This window comes from Diceros bicornis, chromosome 3, assembly GCF_020826845.1.
Source record: "Diceros bicornis minor isolate mBicDic1 chromosome 3, mDicBic1.mat.cur, whole genome shotgun sequence".
NCBI classification, from domain to species: domain Eukaryota; kingdom Metazoa; phylum Chordata; class Mammalia; order Perissodactyla; family Rhinocerotidae; genus Diceros; species Diceros bicornis.
In genome coordinates, this window is record NC_080742.1 from 25,822,535 (window position 1) to 25,847,596 (window position 25,062).

The following is a 25,062-nucleotide window of genomic DNA, read 5'->3' on the forward strand; positions in this document are numbered from 1 at the left end:
CTATTTATCTCTCCTTTCATTCTGCAAATGTTTCTAATTTCTGTTGGGATTTGTTCTGTGACTCATAGGTTATTTAAATATATATTGTTTAACTTTCAAACACTTGAGGATTTTCTATTTTTAGTTATTAATTTGTAACTTAAGTCCACTGTACAGAGAACATATTCTGAAAGATTTTAAACTTTTAAAATTTTGTTCATGCTTGCTTTATGATGCAGCATATGGTTAGTTGTGATAAATATTTCATATGCATTTGAAAAGAATATATATTCTGTCATTGTTGATTGTATGTTCTGTATATGCTAATTAGATCTAGTATGTTAATTGTGTTGTTCATCTCTTCTGTATCCTACTAGTTTTTTGTATGCTTAGTCTATCTGGTATTGACAGAGATGTATTAAAGTCTATCTCTATGAGTGTAGATTTGTGTGTTTCTCCGTTTAGTTCTGTCATTTTGTGCTGTAAATATCCTGTTGCTCTATTACTAGGTGTGTGCAGATTTAGAATTGTGATCTCTTCCTAGTGGTTTGATTCTTTTGTTCATCATGAAATTTCCTTCTTTGTCTCTAATACTGTTACTGCCTTAAAGTCTATTTTGTTTGCTATTAATATGGTTAAAACAGCTTTCTTTTAGTTAGTGTTTGTATGATGCATCTTTTTCCATTCTTAACTTTCAGTCTTTCTGGGTCCTTAAATTTAAAGTGTCTTTTGTAGGCAGAATAGAATTGAATTTTGCATTTTATCTAGTTTTTTGTTTAGAGTTTAGCCCATTTACATTTAATGTTATTTAAATGTAATGTATAAATGTATTTATAATGTTACATTTAATGTTGAGTTTTTAGCTACAATTTTACTATTTTTTATGTTCACTTTTTTCTCTTTTCTTGCTTTCTTGTATATCAGTAAAGTATTTCTTATTCCATTTATCCTACTATTCCAGTTTTTCTATGAACTTATTAGTCATATATTCTTTTTCTTTTTCTATATCTATATTTGATTTATATCCTTTTTTGGGCAGTTACCCTTGATTTATTACAGTCTAATGCAAACTTAACTCTTGCTGCTTCTCTAGTAAGTTATAACTATTTATTCCCCCTCATCTAAGACATACTTTTTAAATCTACTTACATTTTAAATTCTGGAAGATTATTTTATTACTGTATTTTACACTCGATATTCAGGCAAAGTACATTTGTATTTACCTACATATTTACCCTTTTCCTTGCTCTTCCATCAGTTTTGGAAAAATTTTGGCTATTCTTACACTCCAATTACATGTATGTTAAACTCAGGCCCCTGTTGACTCATATTCTTTTCTGTATTTTCTGTTTTTTTCTTTGTGTGCTTCAGTTTGTATATTTTCTTTTGACTTTTCTTCTTGTTCATTAATCATGTCTTCTGTTGTGTCTCATCTACTGTTTAACCCATCAAATGAGTTTTCAATTTCAGATATTTCTAGAATTTCCATTTGATTCTTTTTTAATAGACTCAAATTCTCTGATAAAAATACCTAGCTTTTCATCTATGTCTATCTTTTCCTTTATTCTCTTGAACATATTAATCATAGTTAAAGTTCTTGTCGTTGATTTAGAATATTTGGATCATCTTTACATCTGTTTTTATTGTCTGTTTTCTTTCTTCCTCTTTTTGTCATGTAGTCTTATCTTTTGGCATGTCTAGAATTTTTTTATTGAATGGCAAATAATATGTATTAGATTTTTTTTAGCACTTTTATTGTTTTTTCAGTACTATTACATTTACCCTTTTGTTGACTATTATGTGTCAAAAGTTTTTATCAGAACATAACATGTAGTAGAGAGAGACAACAGTGGAGTAAACAAATGGAATGCACCACTCAATCTGAGGAAAACATGACCAAGAGCCCATAGCCAATAGTAGAGGTTAGTGCTCACTTTCCTTTCCTAATGTTATCTTCCCCTAAAAGACAGAGTTGTGGTTAATCATCTTCATCCAGTCAGGGCTTGTGCTGAGTCCAGGCTGGATTTCAACCCTCATAAGTCTCAGTCAGCCTTTACTTTGTCCATGACCCTCCAGAGTTTTACCTAGGTTTGGTGTATTTTCCAGCACTGTTTTTCTGGTAGTCCTAAACTATTATTTTGTCTTCTGAAACTAGCAAATACTTTATTCTGTTTTTCAGAGGCTTTTTGATTAAGATTTTAGTCTCCTGATGAAGAGAAAATCATACTGTGTTTGAGGCTTTCCCAAGTCTCCTTCAACAGCTTTCCTGGTTTTTCTCTCCCTGACTAGCAACGTTGGTGGGTGCCAGACCCTAGCAGCACTCAGAATTGGCAGACACTCCTGGGTAAAAGCAGCTGTAGCAGTCAGCTCACCTTTTTGAGCTTCCTCCTTCTCTGGAGTCTCAGCCTCTCTAATTATTGTTTCAGCAACTCTCTGCATCTCTCAAACATGAGATTTCTGTAATTCCCCTCTCCCCAGTTTTTCTAGTTGTACTCTGTGGGAGCACTGGTCTACCAGTAGTTACTCCATCCTACTGGGAAGTGGAAATCTGTTCCCATATTTTTCATCTTCTTCCTTCGTGTTTTCTGGAATAGGTTATGTAAATAAACATAGTACTCATTATACTGTAATCTGTCTCTTTTGTCTTCTACTAGAATGTGAATTTCTCAAGTACAGGAATCATAGTTAATCAGTGTCTGGTTTATTGTCAGCATTTAGTACCTAGAAGGCATGTTTATTGAATAAGGTAATTCTCTCTAACTGCTGAAGAGTAATAGCAGTGGACATTTTCAAAATAAAGTTGAAGGTTGAATTAAAGAATTAACCTCACTTGTTTTTAAAAAGTCACCCTAATGATTAATCTCTAATGATAGTGGAATTTCAAACATCTAATAGGTTCAGCAGTAGGGTTTGCTTTGTTTTGAATGGAGTTATTCTAATTGAAATTTAATGTGGAAATGGAAAAATAAAAATTCATCTCTTCCAGTGTTTGAATTAAAAGAAAGAAGGCTGAAGGTTGAACTAAGTTAATGGATGTGTTTTTGATATTTACCTTCCCATAGCAGTCTGCTTTAATTTTCTATTTTATACAAAACTATATTTCACAAAAATAGGTAGAAATTCTAAAATGCATACTGTTTTGAAAATATTTTATAAAAGATAGAAAAATGTATGTAATGCTCACATTTTGTTGTTTTTGCAAAATTAAATGACTTTCTGTCCATTTTCTACAGTGATGGTGATTGTCCTTAGAAAAGGATAGGATAATAATATCCGCCAAATATTCAAATTTAACGTTTGATTTTTGCAATTGTAATTGCAATTATAGTATTTGCAATTATAAAGTCAAATCTTCTGTTATATTCCAGATGTAGTCTCAAAATTAATATTAAAAATACAATTTAAAATTTTAGTAAATTTAAAACATCACAAAACATCTATGCCTACCATGTAAAGAAAATGCATTATATTACTTAATTTATATAATGCATGGAGAATATGCGTTTTGGAGGAAAAATATTAGATTGAGTGTTTATGACTTGTAATGAAAGTTCTAATTAAAACAATTTTTATTTAAAGCGGATTTGTTTTTAGTTAAGGCTAACATTGCTAGAATTTAAGCCCAGATACATCTGGTTTCAAAACCTATGCTTTTCTCTTATGCTATGCTGCCTTGAGTGTCTATGACAGGTCAGTTGGATCTAGTTTGTGTGTTTGTGCATGTGTACACCTGTGTGTTTTTGTGTATATGTGTTTGTATTTGAGCCATACAACCGGAAATTGGGAATCTTCATTTTTGTAGTATTTCTAATGTTGATAAACCATGATCACTATACGTTATGATTTTTTAAAAAATCGGTTTACATGCAGACACCCGAAATTTCTGCCTCCCTTTTTCTGTGCTTAGATGTTATTAATCCTATGTGGTAACATTAGTAATTTGTGTATAAGCTAAGACCATGTTAAATTCTTTATCTATGCTATCTCCCTTAATCTTCACAATAATTAGATAATTGACTACTGACGAAACTGAGACTCAGCGAGGTTAAGTGTCTCGACAAGGAATGGATAATAGCAGAGCCAGGTGTGAATCCAGGCCCTTCTGATATCAAAGATCCTGTTCTTCCTATTGTTGTACTGCTGCATTGAATATCTATATCTAGTTTACTAAACTGTTTACCTTCGTTAAAATATGTTACTTGAATATTTTGTTTGTCATTGGAAAAGAACAATTGGATTCCAAAGAGATATGTGATCCAAGTGTATAAAGTATTCTTTATGAAAATGATTTTAATTGGTAGTTCTTTCATATAAGAGATCAAACAAGTTAATTTCTTTTAAGATAGGAAGTTTCCTTTGTGTGATAGCTTTCTAATTTTAGGTGAATTTTTTTGTGTGCAAAATTTGTCTTTTTTTTTTTTTTTTAAAGATAGTGCTTCTAATGTTATTTCTCATGTTGGGCGATCTGCTGTTGTTAATCTTCTATATAACAATACAAGATGTTAGTAATAGAATATCTCATATTTAAGGTGCCTAGATTAACAATTCTTTTTGAAAGAAATTTTGATAATACAGGTGGGGAAAATATTTTAGAGTTTACTTCTCTCTCTCTTTCCTTTTAATTTTTACATTGAATAAAATTTTTAGAAATGGTAAATAACTATGATAACAGAGAGACTTGTGAGTTTCAGGGTACAAATTCCAGAGAAGATGATTGGGACTTTTTTTTTCCTGTTTTCCAATGAAAGTTTATTTACAGAAACAGGCAACTGGTTAGATTTGGCCTGTGGACAGTAGCCTACAGACTCCTGCTAAAAGGATAGGGGAAAAGTATTTTTTCTTATTATAAAATAGATTAAAATTATGGAAAAATAAAGGGGAAATACACATGATGATTGGGAATTCTTAACTTGCATAATACTTGAAAAAAGAAGGCAAATTGCTGATTCTAAAAGAATTTTTCAGTTTCTTGTGTAAAATGTAAGAAAAGAAATAAGCTTCCAGTGAACAGATATCTGGATACGGTGCTCATTATCATCTATAGTCACAGTTTTACATTATATTTGGGGTAGGTTGTATCTATCTGTTGGCAGCCATCTCCTTGTTGATTATTGATGATGGGTATTATATCAATAGTCATTCCAGGTGGTCTCCTGGTTAAGATTCAGCAGTCTCAACACCAGGGGCCAGGTTCGTTTCCTGGTCAGGGAACCATACCACCTGGCTATTGGTTGTCATACAATGGTGACTGCATGTTGCTGTGATGCTGAAAGCTATGCCACCTGTGTTTCAAATAGACAGGTTTCAGCAGAGCTTCCAGACTAAAACAGACTAGGAAGACCTGGCCACACGCTTCTGGAAAAATTGACCATGAAGACCCTATGAATAGCAGCAGAACATTGTCTAATATAGCTCCTGAAGGTGAGAGAAGGAAGCAAAAAGACTGGGCTGGATTCTACTCTGTTGTTCCTGGGGTCTCTAGAAATCGGAATTGACTTGACAAATTTATAGTCAAGTCAACTGACACCACCACAAAATTATATTAATGGCAGAGGATAGATACCTCACCTCCTTGGTAAAGACTACTAGCAATAATAATATAAGGAATCCTGTAAATTTGGTGTGAAATAGTAGGAAACACTCTATCTCAGAATTTGGATACTTGTATTACATTTAAAAATATCAGTCTTCTTATGAATGACTGTAACTTTTTCTGAACCCCTTTTAGTATTGAAATGTGATGATTCTAGATGCTTTTATGTACTTTAGTTGTCAGATATAATTCCATGTAAAGGGATACAACATTATAGATAAGAAAACCTGTTTTGTGTGAAATTTATTTTTTCTGAAGCCTATTTGATAAATGGTTAAAATTATATGAGCTTGTTGTAAAGAGATGCGAATACATTTCTTTCCTACTTAATTACTCTGTATGTATGTGAATATATACATGTATATTACTAATGCAGGGCCTTAAATGTTAAAGGTCAATTTCCGGAGTTTGAATAATTTCTTTCCAGTGGTGAGGAAAGTTAACAAAAGGATAACTTTATTTTTGATTTTGTTGTATTTTTCGCTTTCTAATTATTTGTAGTTACAAGTCTTTGAACTATGGAAAGAATTAATTTAATATATGGGTATAAGGAAGATTTTTTAAACATAGTTTTGTAACTCTCTCATTTTTCTTGGTATGTTGCCAAAGGGAAAACAGTAGTTCATGCTTTCTTAGGTTTGAAGGTTTTAGTCATAATCATTGTTTCTTATTTCGAAGCTAACAAAAATTCCTTTGGGATAATGAAGATGGGAAAGAGAATCTTTTAAGTCAGAGACATTTCAAAAACTGCACTTAATTATCAGACCCTTTTAGGTAAATTTTTGATTTTTTAATTCTTACGTAAAAGCTGTTATTTAGACTTGAGTTGGTATATTTAGACATTCATCAAATTGTCATTTAATTACTTTAAAATCAGTCCTCTTTAGGAAATAGATGACTAATATTAGTGTCATCATTATCAGGAAATAGCTCGGCATCTGTGTGATATTTTTAGATGTATTGAAATCTTTTTACAGGTTTGGTTTTTATAGCACATCTTAGCTAGTTTCTGTGTTATGGAGGAAAAGATTCTCATTCTGACACAGTGGAGCTAGCTACATGATTCTAGAGAATTAAGTGTTGAGTGGGAAGACTTGGCTAGCTGGAGTAAAACATGGACTCTAAGGAAGTAATTTGCCTTCTGAAATTTTGGTTTGTGTTGACAGGAGGAGAGCAGGATATAAATGGCGAAGCAAAGCTGGGAAACATTCTTCTTCTTCATTATTAACCTTGATATAATAGAAATTATTTAAAATGTTTTGTCACCCTTAAAATATCTTCATGCTTGGAAATAACAGAAATTGTGTCTAATGATATGCTTTGGGATATTTGGACTCTGCTTTTGTTTTAGTTTTTAGTCAGATGTTGAGTTTAAGGTAATTTAGTGCTCTGAGATTCACCATCTAAGGTTTTTGTCATTCAAGTAGTGTCTTCTATAGGAATGTAATAGATAACAGGATAAAAAGACTCGTGTTTTGTTGACCACTGATTGATCTGTATATGCCCTTCGATGCTACAGAAATATATGTGTTACTATCCATGGCCTTTTTTTTTTCTGTTACAGTTTACAAAGTACGTCATTTGTTAAGTGGTTTTGTATTATTCCTGGAGGACAGCAGTGACTAGTAAAATCTCATCAGACTGGTACAGGTAGAAATTGCGTTCTAACCTAGCTCTTTTTGATGAAATAAGCACTTTATTACTTTTATCTTTAAGTATAATTTTCAGTTCGTTTCACCAATGTGTATTACTATCTTAGATGATATAATTTTTTAAGGCAGTAGGTTACTTGTACCTTGAATGTGATTGCAGAGTCAGCTTTCCTGTTCCATTCTACCTAATAAAGATTAGAGAGAAACATTCAAAGAATCAGAAGTTTCCTCTGTAGGTCAAAGGTGGAGGTGAAGACTCTGTGGTTTTTGTTTGTTTTAAGAACACTTCCCATTTTATTTTCTCACTGAATAAGAACATTATACTTATTTATTCTTATTAAAAGTTTGCTGAGGATTGGCAGCATTTTTTTTGCTGTATTGTCAATGAAATACACATATGAAACAAAAATGAGTTTTCAAGTCCCCCTTTAATCTGGTTTCTGTTTACTTTCTTGTTGTTTCTATTCATTTATTCATGCATTACCTCTATCATTTATCTAACTTGACTGTCTTTTAGGTACAAGAGACCAACTTCATCAGTGTTACTTCCTAGATGTTCTTTTTTTTCTTTCTTTTACATATTGCCTTCCTCCATTATGTTCCAGTTGCTGTTGTAGGTAGTGCTATGTAGTTGAATATTAACCTATCTCAGCCTTTCTCAGTCAGGGTTTTTCATCTGACCCAAAGAAGACTGAAAATTATTTGAGTAACTATTTTCTTAAATCTCTCAAGGATATATAATTACTACCATTCTAGTTGCATAGGAGAAAGTTATTTCATTACATACAAAGAGTGCCTTAGGGGAGTGGTTCTCAAAGTATACTGTTGGATTCAGACCATTTCAGAGGTCTGAAGGGTCAAAATTATTTTCCTGACAATTATAAGACATTATTTACCTTGTTTGTTCTCATTCTTTCTTTTTTCTTTTCTTTTTTTTTTTTTGGTGAAGAAGATTGGCCCTGAGCTGACATCTGTTGCCAATTTTCCTCTTTTTGCTTGAGGAAGATTGTCCCTGAGCTAACATCTGTGGCAGTCTTTCTCTATTTTGTATGTGGGACACTGCCACAGCATGGCTTGAAGAGTGGTGTGTATGTCCGTGCCCGGGATCCCAACCTGCAAACACCAAACCGAAGCAGAGCATGTGAACTTAACCACTGCACCACTGGGCCATCCCCTACTCATTCTTTAACAAGTGTGCTGTGGAGTTTTCTAGAGGCTACGTGGTGTGTAGTCTTAGAATAGATTTAATGTAGAAGTAGATATGAGAATTTAGTTATCTTCTATTAAACACAACATTACAGATATTTGCAAAGATGTAAAACAATGCATCTTAAATATTCTTGCCAATATTTTTATTTTGCAAGATATATTTTTCATTAAAATATATTGTTTATGCTAATGTGTAATGGGTTTATTTTGTTTGTAATTAACTAATAAATAAATGAGGCAGTCCTCACTTGGCACAGTTCCAATATGCATTAATTTCAGTTACTACAATTTAGTAAAATAATTCCAGTCCCACAACAACTACTTCCAATTTGACTACCTCTGTGTATTAACTGTGAGTAATTGCATGAAATAAAATTTTGCTGCTAGTTCTTTAGTCCACATATCACTGTGTAAATAACACATGCACATCATGATCAGTGACCAGTCACATCACATCCTTCAAAGTCTGTCTAGGATTGGTCACTATTTATCTGTCATTAGTTCATGCACAGAAATCAAAGCTTGTAGTTGTGTAACCTCCTTGTCTCCTAGTGATAATCACACATGTTGTTTTATGAAATGGACAATTGAAAGAGTGAGTTGGCCAACAAAGATAAAAGTATGATAAAGAAAAGGAAAGTGATAATGTTGGAAGTGAAATTTGAACATAAATGGAACATTTGGAACATAAATGGAGTTATAGAAGAAATAGTTAATCATGGGAATGTTGACACTGCTGCTGTTCAAGAGAATTTAGATATGCAGCCAGAGGAACTTAGTCAAGGCGAACGTATTGGTGTAAATGAGCAAAGTGGTCGTGACAAAAAGGTTGAAGATGTCCCAGAGGAAGTGACAGTGGCAAACTAGTTCACATTGTAGGGCCTCTCAGAGGTTTTCACAACTTTGAAAGTGCAAAGGATAAAATGTTGGGAACTGATCCAAACTTAGGAAGGAGTACGACAGTTTGCCAAGGTATAGGAAATGAGCATTGTATGCTCATTCCATACAATGAGTTATACAATGAGAAGAAAACAAGCACTGTTCAAACTACTCTTGCTAAGTTTTTTATAAAGAAGACACTTTAATTCTCAAGATTTCTAATGTTTTAAATTACAGCATACTAAATAAAAGTTCTATTTTTTTATACATTATTACTAGCAGTGATGTTTAATGTTTTGGCAAAATTTGTAAGAATCACAGAACAATTGTAATTCTTTCCATTGATTATTAAGATCACTTTGCATGGTTTCAGCTTGCACAGTCATTATTTGTGGTCCTACTGTACTGTGCAAAGTGAACACTGCCTTTGTTTAAAAAATTCCTCCCTTTAGTTTCTGATGTAGTAAATATTGATACATATAAGCCATGGAAACAAATCTCTTCATATTCCCCTTTACACTCGTCTCCTGGATTTTCTGTCCTGGTTGAATAGTATAACCAGCAAGCCTAAAGCCTAAGCAGCAGTTTGTACTCCAGTATCTCCTTCATAGTTTATGTTTCTAATTGTTTAATACCTCTCATAATTATCCTCTTCTCTTCATTCCCCACTGACTCTTTACTTAGGCCCTCATCTGTCCGCCTGTATAGGGTATGACTGTAAAGGGATAGCATGAGGGGATTGCTTAGGGTGACAGAACTGTTCTGAATCCTGATTTTGATGGTAGTTACACAAATGTATACGTGTTAAAAATCAAACCCCTTTTTTTTTCTTGCCATGGTATTGAAATTTAGGTATTTCTTTGCCATTCTTTGAAAATAGGGCTACAAATAAATCAGCAAGTACTTACTGAGTACAGTATTCGAGGGATTGTCCTACGTGCTGAGGAAGATATAAACGTAGAGAAGATATGTTTCTGCCCTGAAGGAATTTATATTAAGATAGAAACAGACAACACAAATAACGGCAGTAAGATAAATTAATTGTCTCTTAATGGAGGTACACGCAAAATGCTAATGTGCGCTAGAAATGTGTAGGAAGATAATTCTTCATTGAAGAGATGGCATTTGAGCTGAGTCTTGGAAAATGCATTGATTTTTGGCAGTAAAAAAATAGAGACAAAGGGGCCGGCCTGGTGGCACAAGCGGTTAAGTGTGTGCGCTCCGCTGCGGCGGCCCAGGCTTCACCGGTTTGGATCCCGGGCGTGCACCGACACACTGCTTGGCAAGCCATGCTGTGGCGGCGTCCCATATAAAGTAGAGGAAGATGAGCACGGATGTTAGCTCAGGGCCAGTCTTGCTCAGAAAAAAGAGGAGGATTGGCATCATATGTTAGCTCAGGGCTGATCTTCCTCACACACAAAAAAATAGAGACAAAGGACATTCTGATGAGAAGGAAAAATATAGCACACTTTACAGATTTGTGTTTTCCTGTTTATAGCTCATAAAAACTTTGGATCTGCATTTCATGAAAACTCACATCCTATTTTGTTCAGTTTTGTGTTGCAGAACTCTTAAAAACATTTGGGTCTGATGCTCAAATTTCTTAAAAGTAGTATTATAGCTTTTGAGTATTTTGGAGTTAATAATTTAAGTCATTTTTTGATTCTGATTTTAATGGCTGTGAGGACAGGGAGCTACTCCTAAGTCTTAGTGTAATCAATAGATAGTAAATATATAAGTGAAAAGCCTAATATTTCTGTAAAATGTTCTATTCACAGAGTGAATTTGAATAAATGGAGTTTTCAGAATATATAATCTTATGAAGTATTTATATAATTAATACTTCTCCAAATTGGTTTCCTTTCAGTTTGCCTGCTTAGGTGGATGAATCAACTTGGCTTAAAAGCAATAATAATAATCCTTTTTTTCATAGGTTTTCTGTAAAGACCCTGATTGATCGGTCCTGCTTTGAGACAATTGATGATTCTTCTCCTGAATTTAACAATTTTGCAGCTATTTTGGAACAGATTCTAAGTCACCGGCTAAAAGGTAACAGTGCTAATATATTATTTATTCTCCCAACAGCTCTCTTTTTAATAAGCTTAAAATTTTAGAAACCATAAAATCTGGTGTGATTTAGAGAGCAGCCAAGCCGCATCTTGAGAAACATAAAACTGATTGTAGAACACGTAATCTTTTGGCCTGTGTCCCTGGAAAATAGTCTATTCTCAGATTTATACCCATTTCTGGGATACATTAAAATATTGAGTATATTGATTGCCACATACAAGGAGTGAGTCGCTTTCTATAAGTAATTAAAATAAGAGCTTAAAATAAAAGGTAACCCATCTGCAAAGGTTACTAGATGGTATTTTAATCCATTTATAAACAAGCATCCTGGCATTAAGTTTGTTTGCTTATCTTGCTTCATTAAACTGCAGAATGTTTGAAAATTTTTTATCATCAAGTAGGTTAAAAACGAGATGTGTCAAGGAGATGCTTGACTTTGGTTTTCTTAAAATCAGTAAGTATACTTACAGCAGAAACACAAATCTCTTAAAATTTAAAAAGATAAATGGTAGCTATGTTCTCTCAGGATTATAAAATATTTTTTAATTAAAAATAGGTATCTGTAAAATATAGCTGATAACTTCAAGAAATATTGTGTAGCGTAAATTTTAGTAATAATAAATAATAACTTTATCTCATTAATTTCATTATCTAGTCTTCCTAAAGGAAACTTGATCATTACATGTTTTCTCTTAAGTTTTTATTATCTTTACAATTTTAATGATATAGTTTCGAATCAGTCATCTGCTTTAGTAATATAATTTATGAGAATCTCAAATTTTGTCTGAAGGTTAATTCTAGTCTGTGCTTTTTGATGCATCTAGTTTTATTGTAAATGTTTAAATCAGTTGAGCAGTCCTATGGGCTTATAACAAAGGATTGAATTTAATTTCATGGGGAAACAAAATCTGAATACAGTCAGCTGTTTGCAACTTAAAATGGGGTCCATAAAAATCACTGGTGCTTTTTTGTTAGAAGTTGGTTATTTTGCATTTAAAAAGGGTTATTTTTTTAAATTTTTGCTGTTCTGCCTGAATTTTCCACCATTAATATGTTACCTTTTATAAGAAAATAAGTTTTTATAAAAGCAAAGGATATGAGAGTATTTTGAGATATTGTTGTGGTTACTATATTGTGTGGTGATTATATTTTTAAATTTTATGTATAAATTTATAAATAATACCTGACTGAAAAACGCATATAATACACTAGAACTTGATGTATCTGAATGTTTACAAGTGTTTTATGAGACCTCAGTTCCCTTGATTCAGCCTACCATTCAGCATATGATTCACTCACAGAATACATAAAAAACTATCAATAGAAAACAGGCCGTGTTCTGATATCCATGCTCAGTGATTGGGTAGACTCATTACCACATAAGTGGACCCCCACCACACATCTGTCTGCTATCTTCTGAGTCATGCCTCAGCAAAATATAGATCGTACACCTTTAGAATGGCTTCTTAACAATGAATGTTATTTCTGAGAAGCCAATGTACTACTAAGTTGAAAATAGAATATCTAGTTAATTTATTGATAAGAATTCCATTAGTATGACTATGACAGTAATAAAGATGATACAGTGAAATTTATGTTAATTTTTTAAGCTATGTAAGATTAATAATTCAAAACATGCTTTCAAACAAAGTTCCTGTAGATTGACTATTGTGGTCACAGTTATTAGTGTAGGTTTGAATCATGAAATGATCTGTAACTTTCGAGATCAGGTATTTTAAAGACTCAAGTGTTTGGAGACTTCTCTATATTATTTCCTATTTTTTAGTATTCTAGTATATAACAAATTGCATTTAATTTTGGAGAAGTTATGTAATTTTCTGATAGTACAATGTTTACTTAAAATTTAGTTATATAACAACTAATTTTTCCAATGTTTTTCTTTATAGCAGTACAAATTTAAAATGTATAACTTCATCAGTTTGTAAGACACTTTTCTCCAGCTACTTTTTATTTTTGAAATGAAAGGGCATTTAGTTTACATATTAAATTTTTCTGGAGAAAGGTAAAATCTGCCCCCAGCCACAATATAGGCTGTGCTGACACAGGTGAAGTGGAGAGCTGAAACAGTTATCTACTTAATTCATTTCTAAAAGCCCCATTATTGGGGAAAAGGAAGCTTTAAAATCACATACGTTAATCTTGTTTACAGTAATCCCCCAGTAAGATGATGATCTTACTTTTCTGGAATATGGCTGAGAACTAGGAATTAATCACAGAAGACAGAATTCAAAGAGACCCTGGTTCAGGTCTTCAGTTCAGTAATTTTTGAACGTTTATTTTAAAGCATAATTCTTCTCTCCACCCCACTCGCACCTCCCCTAGTAAAAGCTGCTTCAGATGCTAGATATATAAGTGGAAGCTTTTGTTGAAGCAGGGTGGGGAAATCAGGCATTTTTCCCTGCTCAGCAGCAATCTCACCTCTCCGTGCAACACCGCAGCACCAGTTGAGGTAGTGCTGTGGATCATGGATTAAAAATCACTACTCTAGGGCGCTGACCCGGTGGCGCAAGGGGTTAAGTGCACGTGCTCCGCTGCGGCAGCCAGGGCTTTGCTGGTTCGGATCCCGGGCGCTCACCGACGCACTGCTTGGCAAGCCATGCTGTGGTGGCGTCCCATATAAAGTGGAGGAAGATGGGCATGGATGTTAGCCCAGGGCCAGTCTTCCTCAGCAAAAAAAGAGGAGGATTGGCAGATGTTAGCACAGGGCGATCTCCTCACACACACACAAAAAAAATCACTACTCTAAGGGCCGTCCCGTGGCGTAGCGGTTAAGTGCGCTCACTCTGCTGCTGGTGGCCTGGGTTCGGATCCCGGATGCGCACTGATGCACCACTTGTCAGGCCATGTTATGGTGGCATTCCACATAAAAAAAAAGTGGAGGAAGATCGGCACAGATGTTAGCTCAGGGCCAGTCTTCCTCAGCAAAAAAAAAAAAAAAATCACTACTCTAAGTCTCTCTCCTACTGAAGTAATCCACTCAATGATATTTCTAACTGCTGTACATACAGTCTTTGTTTTAATAGTTCTGATATCTGGAACGTAGGCTAGTAAAGCAGTCCATATTTTTGGGCAGTTCAGATTGTTAGAAAATTCTTATGTAGGGAAAGCCAACCTGTCTGACTGTGCTTTGGACTATTTTCTGCCACTTTTTTCAATTGTGAGCCTAATAAATATAAAAAGATTGCTATTATATAACCCTTTCTCCTCAGTTCCCCTTTTTCTTTCTTCCAGGTAAGTTATCCCTAGGTTCTTCTATCATCTGGAAGCACTATAATCTTATTCTTTTAGTTTATCACTGGTTTGTTAGTACTCCTCCTAAAATCTGGTACTCAGAGCTGAGTAAAATGCTTCAGATAGGCTAACCTCTGTATTAGTTAGAATTTAAGATTACATTGACATTTTGTTTCCCACTTCATACTTTCTGTTTACACTGAAATTATGACCAAGTAAAATCCCAAGGCTTTTTAAAATTGAACTATTGCTTCTCATTTAGGTTCTCTAAATGAGTTGCCTGAGCTCAAGTTTGATAGGGATATCAAACTTCATTATCCACTTTAGAGATGGATGAAGTGGCTGTAAAAATGAAATTTAGGGAGGACTTCTACTTCCAGGAAGATGAAGTGAACATACTTTTCACTATTTCTCCCACTAAGTAGAACCAAAAACTCTGGATATTATATATAAAACAAACAGAAAAAGACTCTGAAAGGTAGAGAAAGGAAGACTGTCTAGGGATTTCAGGACCTTAGGAATGACATGATAGGTTCCTTGGATTTTCTGGTTGCCTCATATATCCAAATCCGGGTATTAGATAAGCCAGTAACCTACAAGCATCAACGGGAACAAAAAAAAAGTCCCAACAATGGCCTGCTCTCTCTAGCTAAAGGTCCAGGAATAGAATAGCCTAGCATCATGGAAAACTTCTAGACAGTATCTGCTGTACTTCAGCCAAATACCACAGGAAGACTGTGGCACTACCCCGACTCAGGCCAGAAAAAGCTGAGTGGGGAACCTAGAATTCCACCCTCATGAGGTAACAGAGTGTCCCAATACAACCATTAGAGTGGTATCAGAGAAGGCCAAGCAGAGAGCTGGGACTTCTTTCCTCCTAGCTGGTTGTGAACCTTTTCTCCCCACCGACCCCAACAATGTGTCAACGGAGAACCTGGACTCCCATCCTTACCCAGCAGTAATGAAGTGTTATTGCTTTCCTGCCAGGCTTGGAGGTTGTGTCAGAAAAGGCCTTTTGGAGAGTTATGGCTTTCACCATCACCCAATGGTAACGAGGCTACCTCTGGTGCATTATCAGTGGAGACCATTTGGGAAGCCTAACTCCCACCTCCACCCAGCAGTAATGAGGACTCCCCGCTCAAATGTCAGTAGAGGCCAACTGGGAAACTTGGACTTCTCCCTCTACTTGGCAGTAATGAAGCAGTACCCCCCCACCTTCCCTTGCCAGAGCAATATCACAAAAAGCCAGTTAAAACAGAAGGTTTAAATACGATTCAGAGGGCCGACCCCATGGCTTAGAGGTTAGGTGTGCACGCTCCGCTACTGGCGGCCTGGGTTCGGATCCCGGGCACGCACCAACGCACCGCTTCTCCGGCAATGCCGAGGCCACATCCCACATATGGCAGCTAGAAGGATGTGCAGCTGTGACATACAACTATCTACTGGGGCTTTGGGGGGGAAAAAAAGGAGGAGGATTGGCAATAGATGTTAGCTCAGAGCCAGTCTTCCTCAGCAAAAAGAGAAGGATTAGCATGAGTGTTAGCTCAGGGCTGATCTTCCTCACAAAAAAAAATACGATTCAGAGTCTCATAACATAATATGAACATGTCCAGGTTTCATTCGAAGATCACTTGTCAGACCAAGAACCAGGAAGATCTCAAATTACATGACAAAAGACCATCAATAGATGTCAACACTGAGATGACAGAGGTGTTAGAATTACTGACAAATATAATAAATCAGTCATGATTAAATGCTTCAGTGAGCAATTACAGACATGCTTGAAGCAAATGAAAAATCAGAAGACCTCAGCAAAGAAATAGAAGATATAAAGAAGCAAATGGAAATTTTGATACTGAAAAATACAAAACCAAAATAAAATGCTCAGTAGATGGGCTCAACAGGAAAATGGAGAGGACAGAGGAAAGAATCATTGAACTTGAAGACAGAACAATAGAAATTTCTTAGTCTAAATAACAGAGACTAAAAATAGTCTAAAGATAGACTAAAAAAGAAATGAACAGAGCCTCGGGGACTTGTAGGGACTATAACAAAAGATCTACCATTCCTGTCATCAGAGTCCTTGACAGAGAGGAAAGAGAGAGAGAGACTGAAAATGTACTCAAAGAATTAATGGCTCTAAATTTCCTGAATTTGGCAAGAGACATGTACATATACATTCAAGAAGCTGAGTGAATCACAGAGTAAATCCAAGAAAATCCATGCTAAGACACATCATAACTAAACTTCTGAGAAATAAAGACAAAGAAAAAAATGTTGAAAGTAGCCAGAGAAAAACAATACCCTGGCTATAAGGGAAAAACAATTTGAATGATAGCAGATTTCTCACCAGAAACCGTGAAAGCACCTATTTCAACTGCTGAAAGAAAAATGGCAACATAGAATCCTATATCCGGCAGAATTATCCTTCACAGATGAAGGGAAAAATCTAGACATTCTCAGATGAAGGAAAACTAAGGGAGTTTGTTACCAGCCAACTTACCCTAAAATAATAGCTAAAGAACCTTCTTTAAGCAGAAAAGAGATGATAAAAGAAGAAGCTTTTAGAAAGAAGAACGTGGTAAACAAAAATATAGGTAAATACAATAGGCTTTCTATTATCTTTAGTTTTCTGTTTGTTCCCTCTCTTGTTTGTTTATTTATTTATTTATTTATTTATTTTTGGTGAGGAAGATTGGCACTGAGCTAACATCTGTTGCCAATCTTCCTCCTTTTTTCCTTTTTTCTCCCCAAAGCCCCAGTAGATAGTTGTACATCATAGTTGTATGTCCTTTCTAGTTCTTCTGTGTGAGACACCGCCTCAGCATGGCTTCATGAGCAGTGTGTAGGTCTGTGCCTAGGATACGAACCGGCAAGCTCTAGGCTACAAAGCAGAGCACGTGAACTTAACCACTACGCCACTGGGCTGACCCCCGGTCCCTCTGTTTTTGGTTTCTCTGTTTTCTTTTTCCTGTCTTCTGGTGGGTTTCTTGAACATTTTTTAGAATTCCATTTTTATCTATCTATAAGGTTTTTGAGTGTATCTCTTTGTATAGATTTTTTAGTGATTGCTCTAGATATTACATTATATATACATAACTTACCACAGTATGCTAGTGTTATCATTTTCTGGTCTGAAATTTAAAAACTTTACCTTTCTTCATGTCCCTTTACTCTCCCCATTTATAATATAGTTGTTTTAAACCTTTCCCCTACATATACTTAGACCACATTAGACGGTGTTATAGTTGTTGTTTTGACCATCAAACTTTATTTAGAAAACTCAAGTGGAGAAGGCAAGCCTATTGTTTCAGGTTGCTGGTTTGTCCAGCACACAGTCTGGGATATATGAGGCAAGGGAACTTGATGCTGTGTCATTTCTTGGGTTCAAAGGTCCCTAACCAGTGTTCCTTTTGTTCTCCACCTTCAAAATCTTCTTTGTTTTATATATGTTTTATATGTTTGTTTTATGTATAATGTCTAGGGCTTTTAGTTGTATTTATAGGGAAAAAGCTGCATCTACTGTATCTTGTCTGAATCCAGAAGTCTCCTTTAATTTTTTTAATGTGAAAAATTATATCAATATTTTTTCTAATGTTAAATAATCTGTATATTCTTGGGATAAATCCAACTTAAGCTTCATGTATTGTTTTAATATACTTTGCCCGATTTAGGATTTAGTTTGCTAATATTTTTGGAGTTTTGGTTTTTTGTTTATAAGTAAAATGTCTGTAATTTTTCTGTTTTGTACTTGTTTTGGTTTTTTTAATCAAGATTATATTGGCCTCATTAAATGAATTGGAGGTGTTTTATCTTCTTTTATTCTTCAGAAGAATTGTGCATAAGCTTGGAATCGTCTATTAGGAGAATTTGCTACTAAAAACTATGGGTCAAGTGGTGTGTGTGCATGTGCATGCACGTGCACACATGCGCTTTAATTACTAATTCACTTTTACTTTCTTTAATGCTTACAGGTCTATTTAGCATGTTGATTTCTCCTATATTCTATTCTACAGTTGTCAGTTTCTTCTATATCCTCTTAATCATTTAATCTCTAGTTAGTTGCAATTTTTCTTTTCAGTATGACATTTAAAATAGATAAATTCAGCTGAATGGCTTTAAGAAGTTAATCTCCCTCAAGAGATCTAAAGACTAAAACTTAAGGCACATATTCATGTATTTATAACACTGTTAAAGCTAAGATTCTGTTTTTTAAAAAACCTGCTTCCTACCCTCAGGACTTGCCAGCCATCCCCCCACTTTGAAGGGTATGGCATATTTCATTCAAGCTGCTGTTAAGGAGTGAAACAAAAATTCTATCAGTGAATACCTGGTATTATTTTCCACACAGATGTCAGCTTGTTTGTCCTCTTTTGCATCCCCAATATTATTAGTTCTTTTTCTCTTTTTTCATGAACAGTATTGTCAGAGATTTCTCAATTTTATTACTTTCAAATAACTAACTTATGGCTTTGTTGATCATTTATGTATGCTAATGACATTATTATTTCCTCTATTATATCTTCTTTGAGTGTATTCTGTTTATGTTGGACTCTTAGCAGATTAATTTTCAATCTTCTCTTCAGGTACTGATTTGGCTACATTTATCAATTTGGATATTTGTTATTTTCATTAATATTCATTTTGAAGTAATTTCTGCTTTTCGTTATTTCTTCTTTGGCTTATGTGTTATTTGAAAGTTTATTTTGAATGTTTCTGAAAACAGAAATTTTTATCTTTTCATTTTTACTTCTATATTAATTAAATTATGGTCAGAAAATTTGTTTTGTATGGCAGATTTTTTGAAATTTTTAAGATTTGCTTAATGGCCTAGCTTATAGTTAGTTTTAATAAATATTCCATCTTCAGAAGAATGTGTATTCTCTAGTTGATTATGTTTTTCAAATGTTATTCACATTTTTGTTGGCTAGATCTATTAATAACTTAGAAATATTAAACTATTTTGTTATTCTGATGGATTTATCAAGTTATTCTTATAGAGATGTCTCTTTTTGCTTTCTATGTTATGAATCTATGTTGGTGCATTCAGTTTTAAGGTTTTTATAGATTCCCTTATTTTCTGTTTATTTTTCATTTTTGGCCTCTTAAGGATTTCTGTGATTTTTTTTCATATGTTTACTATGTTTGAAAGTGTATTTATTATATTTTATCCAGCATTTCTAATTATCTGTCGTTTTCTTTTGTGTTGCATAGCAGGAAGATTTTCCTGAAATACCATATTTTCCACTCCATGGGCAAATTATTACTATCTCTAAAGAGAGTTCCAAAACTTTCTCTTCTTTTCTTCTTTGAAAGTTATCCTTACCCTTTGTTGTTGATTTGGGTGAACAGTTAAATTTAATGGGTAAAGTATATAATGTTGAGATAAAACAAGCGTGGCCCTAATTTTAAGTATTCATTGGTTCCTTTTAGATAGCCTCTATTGTCATGTAATTAAAAAAATTTTTTCATTAAAAAATATTCAACATATGTATATCTATCTGTATATCCTATATTATATATGCTATAATAATATATAATCACTATATTATATATTAGTATTTATGTAATACAGTATATAATGTATTATATATGTATTTTAAGTTTACACACCCCCTTTTTACTATGTCCATCTCCTTACATAAATCCATCCATTTACATCCTCTAGCCTTAGATTTTAATTACTTTTTTGTTCTTTTAGGTACAAGGTTCTTTTCTACTTGAGCATGAGGTCTACTTCTGGTTATTATCCATTGAAACTATTATTTGAGTAGCCATTTCATTTTCCACTTCAGCTGCATTCTTCTTTTTGCTTCCTCTTTATTTCCTTCTATCTAGCCAGTTATTAATAAGCTTTCCCTACAGGTGTTTTTTCTCCTTCCTCTACTATGTATTACTGCATTCTGAACTCTCCATTTCATTTTTCTTATCTCTGGAAAATTTCCTAAGGAAACTTTCCTTATTTTTCTACTGCATTCTTTTTTAGCCAGCATGGGTCCTGTTTATCTTATGTCTTTTAGTATGCTGTACATTTTATGACATTATAGCCTTCAGAAGTTACTATTGAAAAAACTAACTGAACATATGGTACTAGCCAAGATGGAGTAAGTCTGCTACTATCCTAGCTCTCTCTTTTTTTGTGTGTGTGAGAAAGATCAGCCCTGAGCTAACATCCATGCCAATCCTCCTCTTTTTGCTGAGGAAGACTGGCCCTGGGCTAACATCTGTGGCCATCTTCCTCCACTTTACATGGGATGCCGTCACAGCATGGCCTGACAAGCAGTGCATTGGTGCGCACCTGGGATCCGCACCCTGGCCACCAGCAGCAGAGCGTGTGCACTTAACCGCTACGCCACAGGGCCGGCCCCCCTAACTCTCTGTCTTAGTCCGCCAGGCTGCTATAACAAAATGCCACAGACTAGGTGACTTAAACAGCAGAAATTTATTTCTCACAGTTCCGGAGACTGATAAGTCCAAGACCAAGATGCTGGCTGATTCAGATTCTGATGAGAAGTCTTTTCCTGGCTTGTAGATGTTCGCCTTCTTGCTTTGTCCTCATATGACAGAGAGAAAGAACGCTCTGATATTTCTTCTTATAAGGACACTAATCTTATCGATTTAGGGCCTCACCTTATGACCTCATTTAACCTTAATTACCTCCTTATAGGCTCTATCTTTAAATATAGTCACATTGGATGTTAGGTCTTTAACATATGACTTTGGGGGGATACAATTCAGTTCATAGCATTCACCTACTGATTGCAGCTAAAAACTCTGAGCAGAATACAAAAGCAATTAATTGTATACTTATCAGGCAAAGATGTTAAAGCACCTGTTATAACTGTGCTCCAAGATGTAAGGTAAACATTCTTGAAATGAATAGAAAAACAGAAGTTCTGAATAGAGAAATAAAAACCTCAAAAAGAACCAAGTGGGAATTTTAGAACATAAAAGTACAATATCTGAAACAGAGCATTCACTAAATGGGGCTTTATAGCAGAATGGAGAAAATAAAGCTGTGTATGATTTTGAAAATAGATCAATAGAAATTATCCAATCTGAAGAAGAGAGGGGAAAAAATATTGAAAAATGAACAGAGCCTTAGGGACCTGTTGGACAATTGCAAAAGGTATATCATTCATGTCATATGAGTTGCAGTGGGAAAGGAGGAAGAGACTGGTGCAGAAAATACATTTGAAGAGTTAATAGCTAAAAGTTTCTGCATGTGGGAAAGACATATACTTACAGATTCAAGAGGCTCAGCAAATCCCTAAAAGGATAAACTCAAAGTTAACCACTCAGATACATCATAATCAAACTTCTAAAAATAAAAGATAAAGAAAAAATCTTGAAAGCAGCCAGGGAAATATAATACATTATGTTTAGGGAACAGCAATTCAAATGACTGCAGGTTTTTCATCAGGAACCGTGGAAGACAGAAGATAATGGAACAACATCTTTAAAGTTCTGAAAAAAAGAACTGCCAACTCAAAATTTTATATCCAGTGAAAATATACTTCAAGAATGAAGGCAAAATAGAGAAATACTCAGGTGAAGGAAAACTAAGAATTGCTGCTAGCAGACCTGGTCTAAAAGAAATGCTAATGGAAGTTCTTCAGGCTAGCAGGAGATGATAGCAGAGGGAAACTTGAAACTTCATTAATGAAGAAAGAGCAACAGAAATGGTAAATATCTGAGTAAATATAGCAGATTTTTTTTATCTTCTTAAGATCTTTAAAATATGACTTGAAAGCGAAAATCGTAACATTACTTGGGAGGTTTCAATGTTTGCATATATAATATAAGTGACATTTGAGACAGAGTGGAAAGTAAAGGGACCTTTGTGGTCATATATTTTACTTAAGATGGTAAAATATTAACTCTAAGTAGATTGTTAAAGATTATTGTATTGTAATCCCTAAAGCAGTGACTATCAAAACTAAGAGATTTACCCAAAAGGCAAGAAATAAATTAAAGTGGAATGCTAAAAATATTTAAATTATCCAAAAGAAGGCAGGAAAAACAAGACAAGATAAGCAGAAAACAAACAACAAAATGGTAGACCTAAATCCAACCATGTTAGTAATTACAATAAATATAAATGGTCTAGACATACCAATTAAAAGAGATTGGAGGGAAAAAAAAAGACTGAATAAAAAAAGACTGAATATATAAAGAAACCCATTTTTAAATATAGTGATACAGGTAAGTTAAAAGTAAAAGGATGCAGAAACTAATTGAAAGTTGGAGTGACTATATTAATATCAGACAAAGTAGCTTTCAGAACAAGGAAAATTCATGGGATTGAAGGTGGATATTTACATAATAAAAAAAAGATGTGACAAATCTTAAGTATGTATGCAGCTAACAACAGAACTTCAAAAAGCAAAAGCTGATAGAACTGACTGGAGAATTAGAAAATAGAAAAATCCACAATTGTACTTGGCAACTACTCCTCTCATCATAATCCATAGATCAAGTAGACAGAAAATCAATAAGGATATAAAAGAGCTGAACAACATTATCAACCAACTGACTTAATTGACATTTATAAAACACCCCACCCAACAACAGCAGAATGTATATTCTTTTCAAGGGCAAGTGGAACATTCAAAAAGATCTTATTCTGAGCCATGACACGAGCCTTAAATTTAAAAGAACTGAAATCATACAAAGTATGTTTTCTAACTATAACAGAATTAAACTAGAAATTAAGAACAGAAAGGTGTCTGAAAAATCACCAGATATTTGGAAATTTTTTAAAAATGTAGATAACTCCTGGATCAAAGAGGAAATCTCAAGGAAAATTAGAAAGTATTTTGAACTGAATGAAAAAATGAATCATATGCATCATATCAAAATTTGTGGGATGCAGTTATATCAGTGCTTAGAGGGATTTTTAAAGCATTAAAAACATATATTAGAAAAGAAGAAAGGTCTAAAGTCAATAATCAAAGCTTCCACCTTAAGAAACTAAAAAAGAAAATTAAACCCAAAGCAAGCAGAAGGAAGGAAATAATAAAGATAAAAGCAGAAATCAATGAAATTAAAAACACAAAAACAATAGATAAAACCAATAATGTGAAAAGCTGGTTGTTTGAAAACAATAAAACTAATAAGCCTCTAGTTAGACTGACCAAGAAAAAGACAAGACACAGATTACCAATATCAGGAATGAAAGAGGGCATATCTCTAGAGACCTTGCAGTCAAAGGATAAGTGAATACTGTGAACAACTCTGACCATACATTTGACAACTTGAATGAAATGTACTGATTTCTTGAAAGACGAATCCTAACAAAACTTAGGAAGATACAACCTGACTAATCCAAGTTCTAGTGAGGATGCGGGGAAATTGGAACTTTCATGTGTTGCTTGTGGGAATGTGAAATGGTTTCTCACTCCTCTACTCACGATAAATGAAAACTTATATTTACACAAAGACCTATTTATAGCAGCTTTATAAATAATTGTCAAAAACTGGAAACAACCCGGATGTCCTTTATATGATGAATGGGTAAACTAACTGTTACATACCCAGTGGACACACACACGCACACACAATGGACAGACTCAGCAATAAAAAGGAAAAAACCTGTTTCTGCGCGCAACATGGATGACTCTCAAATGCAGTCTGATAAATGAAAGAAGCAAGACTCTAAAGGTTAGATAATGTATAATTCCAATTATATGACCTTCTAGAAAAGGCCAAACTATAGTGTCAGAGAACAGGATCGGTGGTATCAGGGATTAGAGGGTGGGTGTGTGAGGGTTGATTATATAGTGTCAACATGAAGAAGTTTTTTGGGGTGGTGGTACTGTTATGTGTCTTAGGGTCATGGTTACATGACTCCTTGAATTTTTTCATAGAACTGTATACCAACAGTGAATCTACTGTAAGTTAAAAATATATTTACAGCTCCCCAAAATTCTATTGCTTCCCATTAAAACATTTTAAAATGGGGAGGATCTTGCTTTTTCATTTTAATACTTAAAATTCCCACTCCTTGATCCCCAGTTACTTTAGCAAGTTGGGTAGTTTGTTATGGAGCACAGTAGAAAGAAACCTCAAGGAACATTACCATCACCCTTCTACATTTTTCTTGGCTAGATGTAACTCCTACTTTTCCTCTGCTTTGGAAATGAGTCATAACATGAGTTCCCTATTCTTTTTCTGGAGCAGATGCCTTAAATTTGACATTCACAGCTGCCTTCCTCTTTTTTTCTTTTTTCACTTGCATTTTTTCCTCCTAGTCTTTTTCACACATACATACTGTGTTCTCTTTATCCCATTCATTCTCTTATTTAGCAATCCATCTAGGCCCTGTGCTGGAGTCTTAAGATACAAAGATTAATAGGGAATGCTTTCACATGAAACTCAATCTTGGAGGGCAGAAGAAGGATACATTAACAAATAATGGTGTATACT

At 34.3% G+C, this 25,062-nt stretch overlaps 1 protein-coding gene across 5 annotated transcripts in view; it reads left to right on the forward strand.

Moving 5' to 3' along the window:
* RUNDC3B (RUN domain containing 3B) overlaps positions 1-25,062 on the forward strand; it is a 165,416-nt gene that overhangs the window by 22,373 nt on the left and 117,981 nt on the right. For all 5 annotated transcript variants that reach the window (XM_058524841.1, XM_058524843.1, XM_058524838.1 and 2 more), the window contains exon 2: positions 11,246-11,361. In XM_058524841.1, the coding sequence (XP_058380824.1) occupies positions 11,246-11,361 (116 nt within the window). The remainder of the gene's footprint in view (positions 1-11,245; positions 11,362-25,062) is intronic.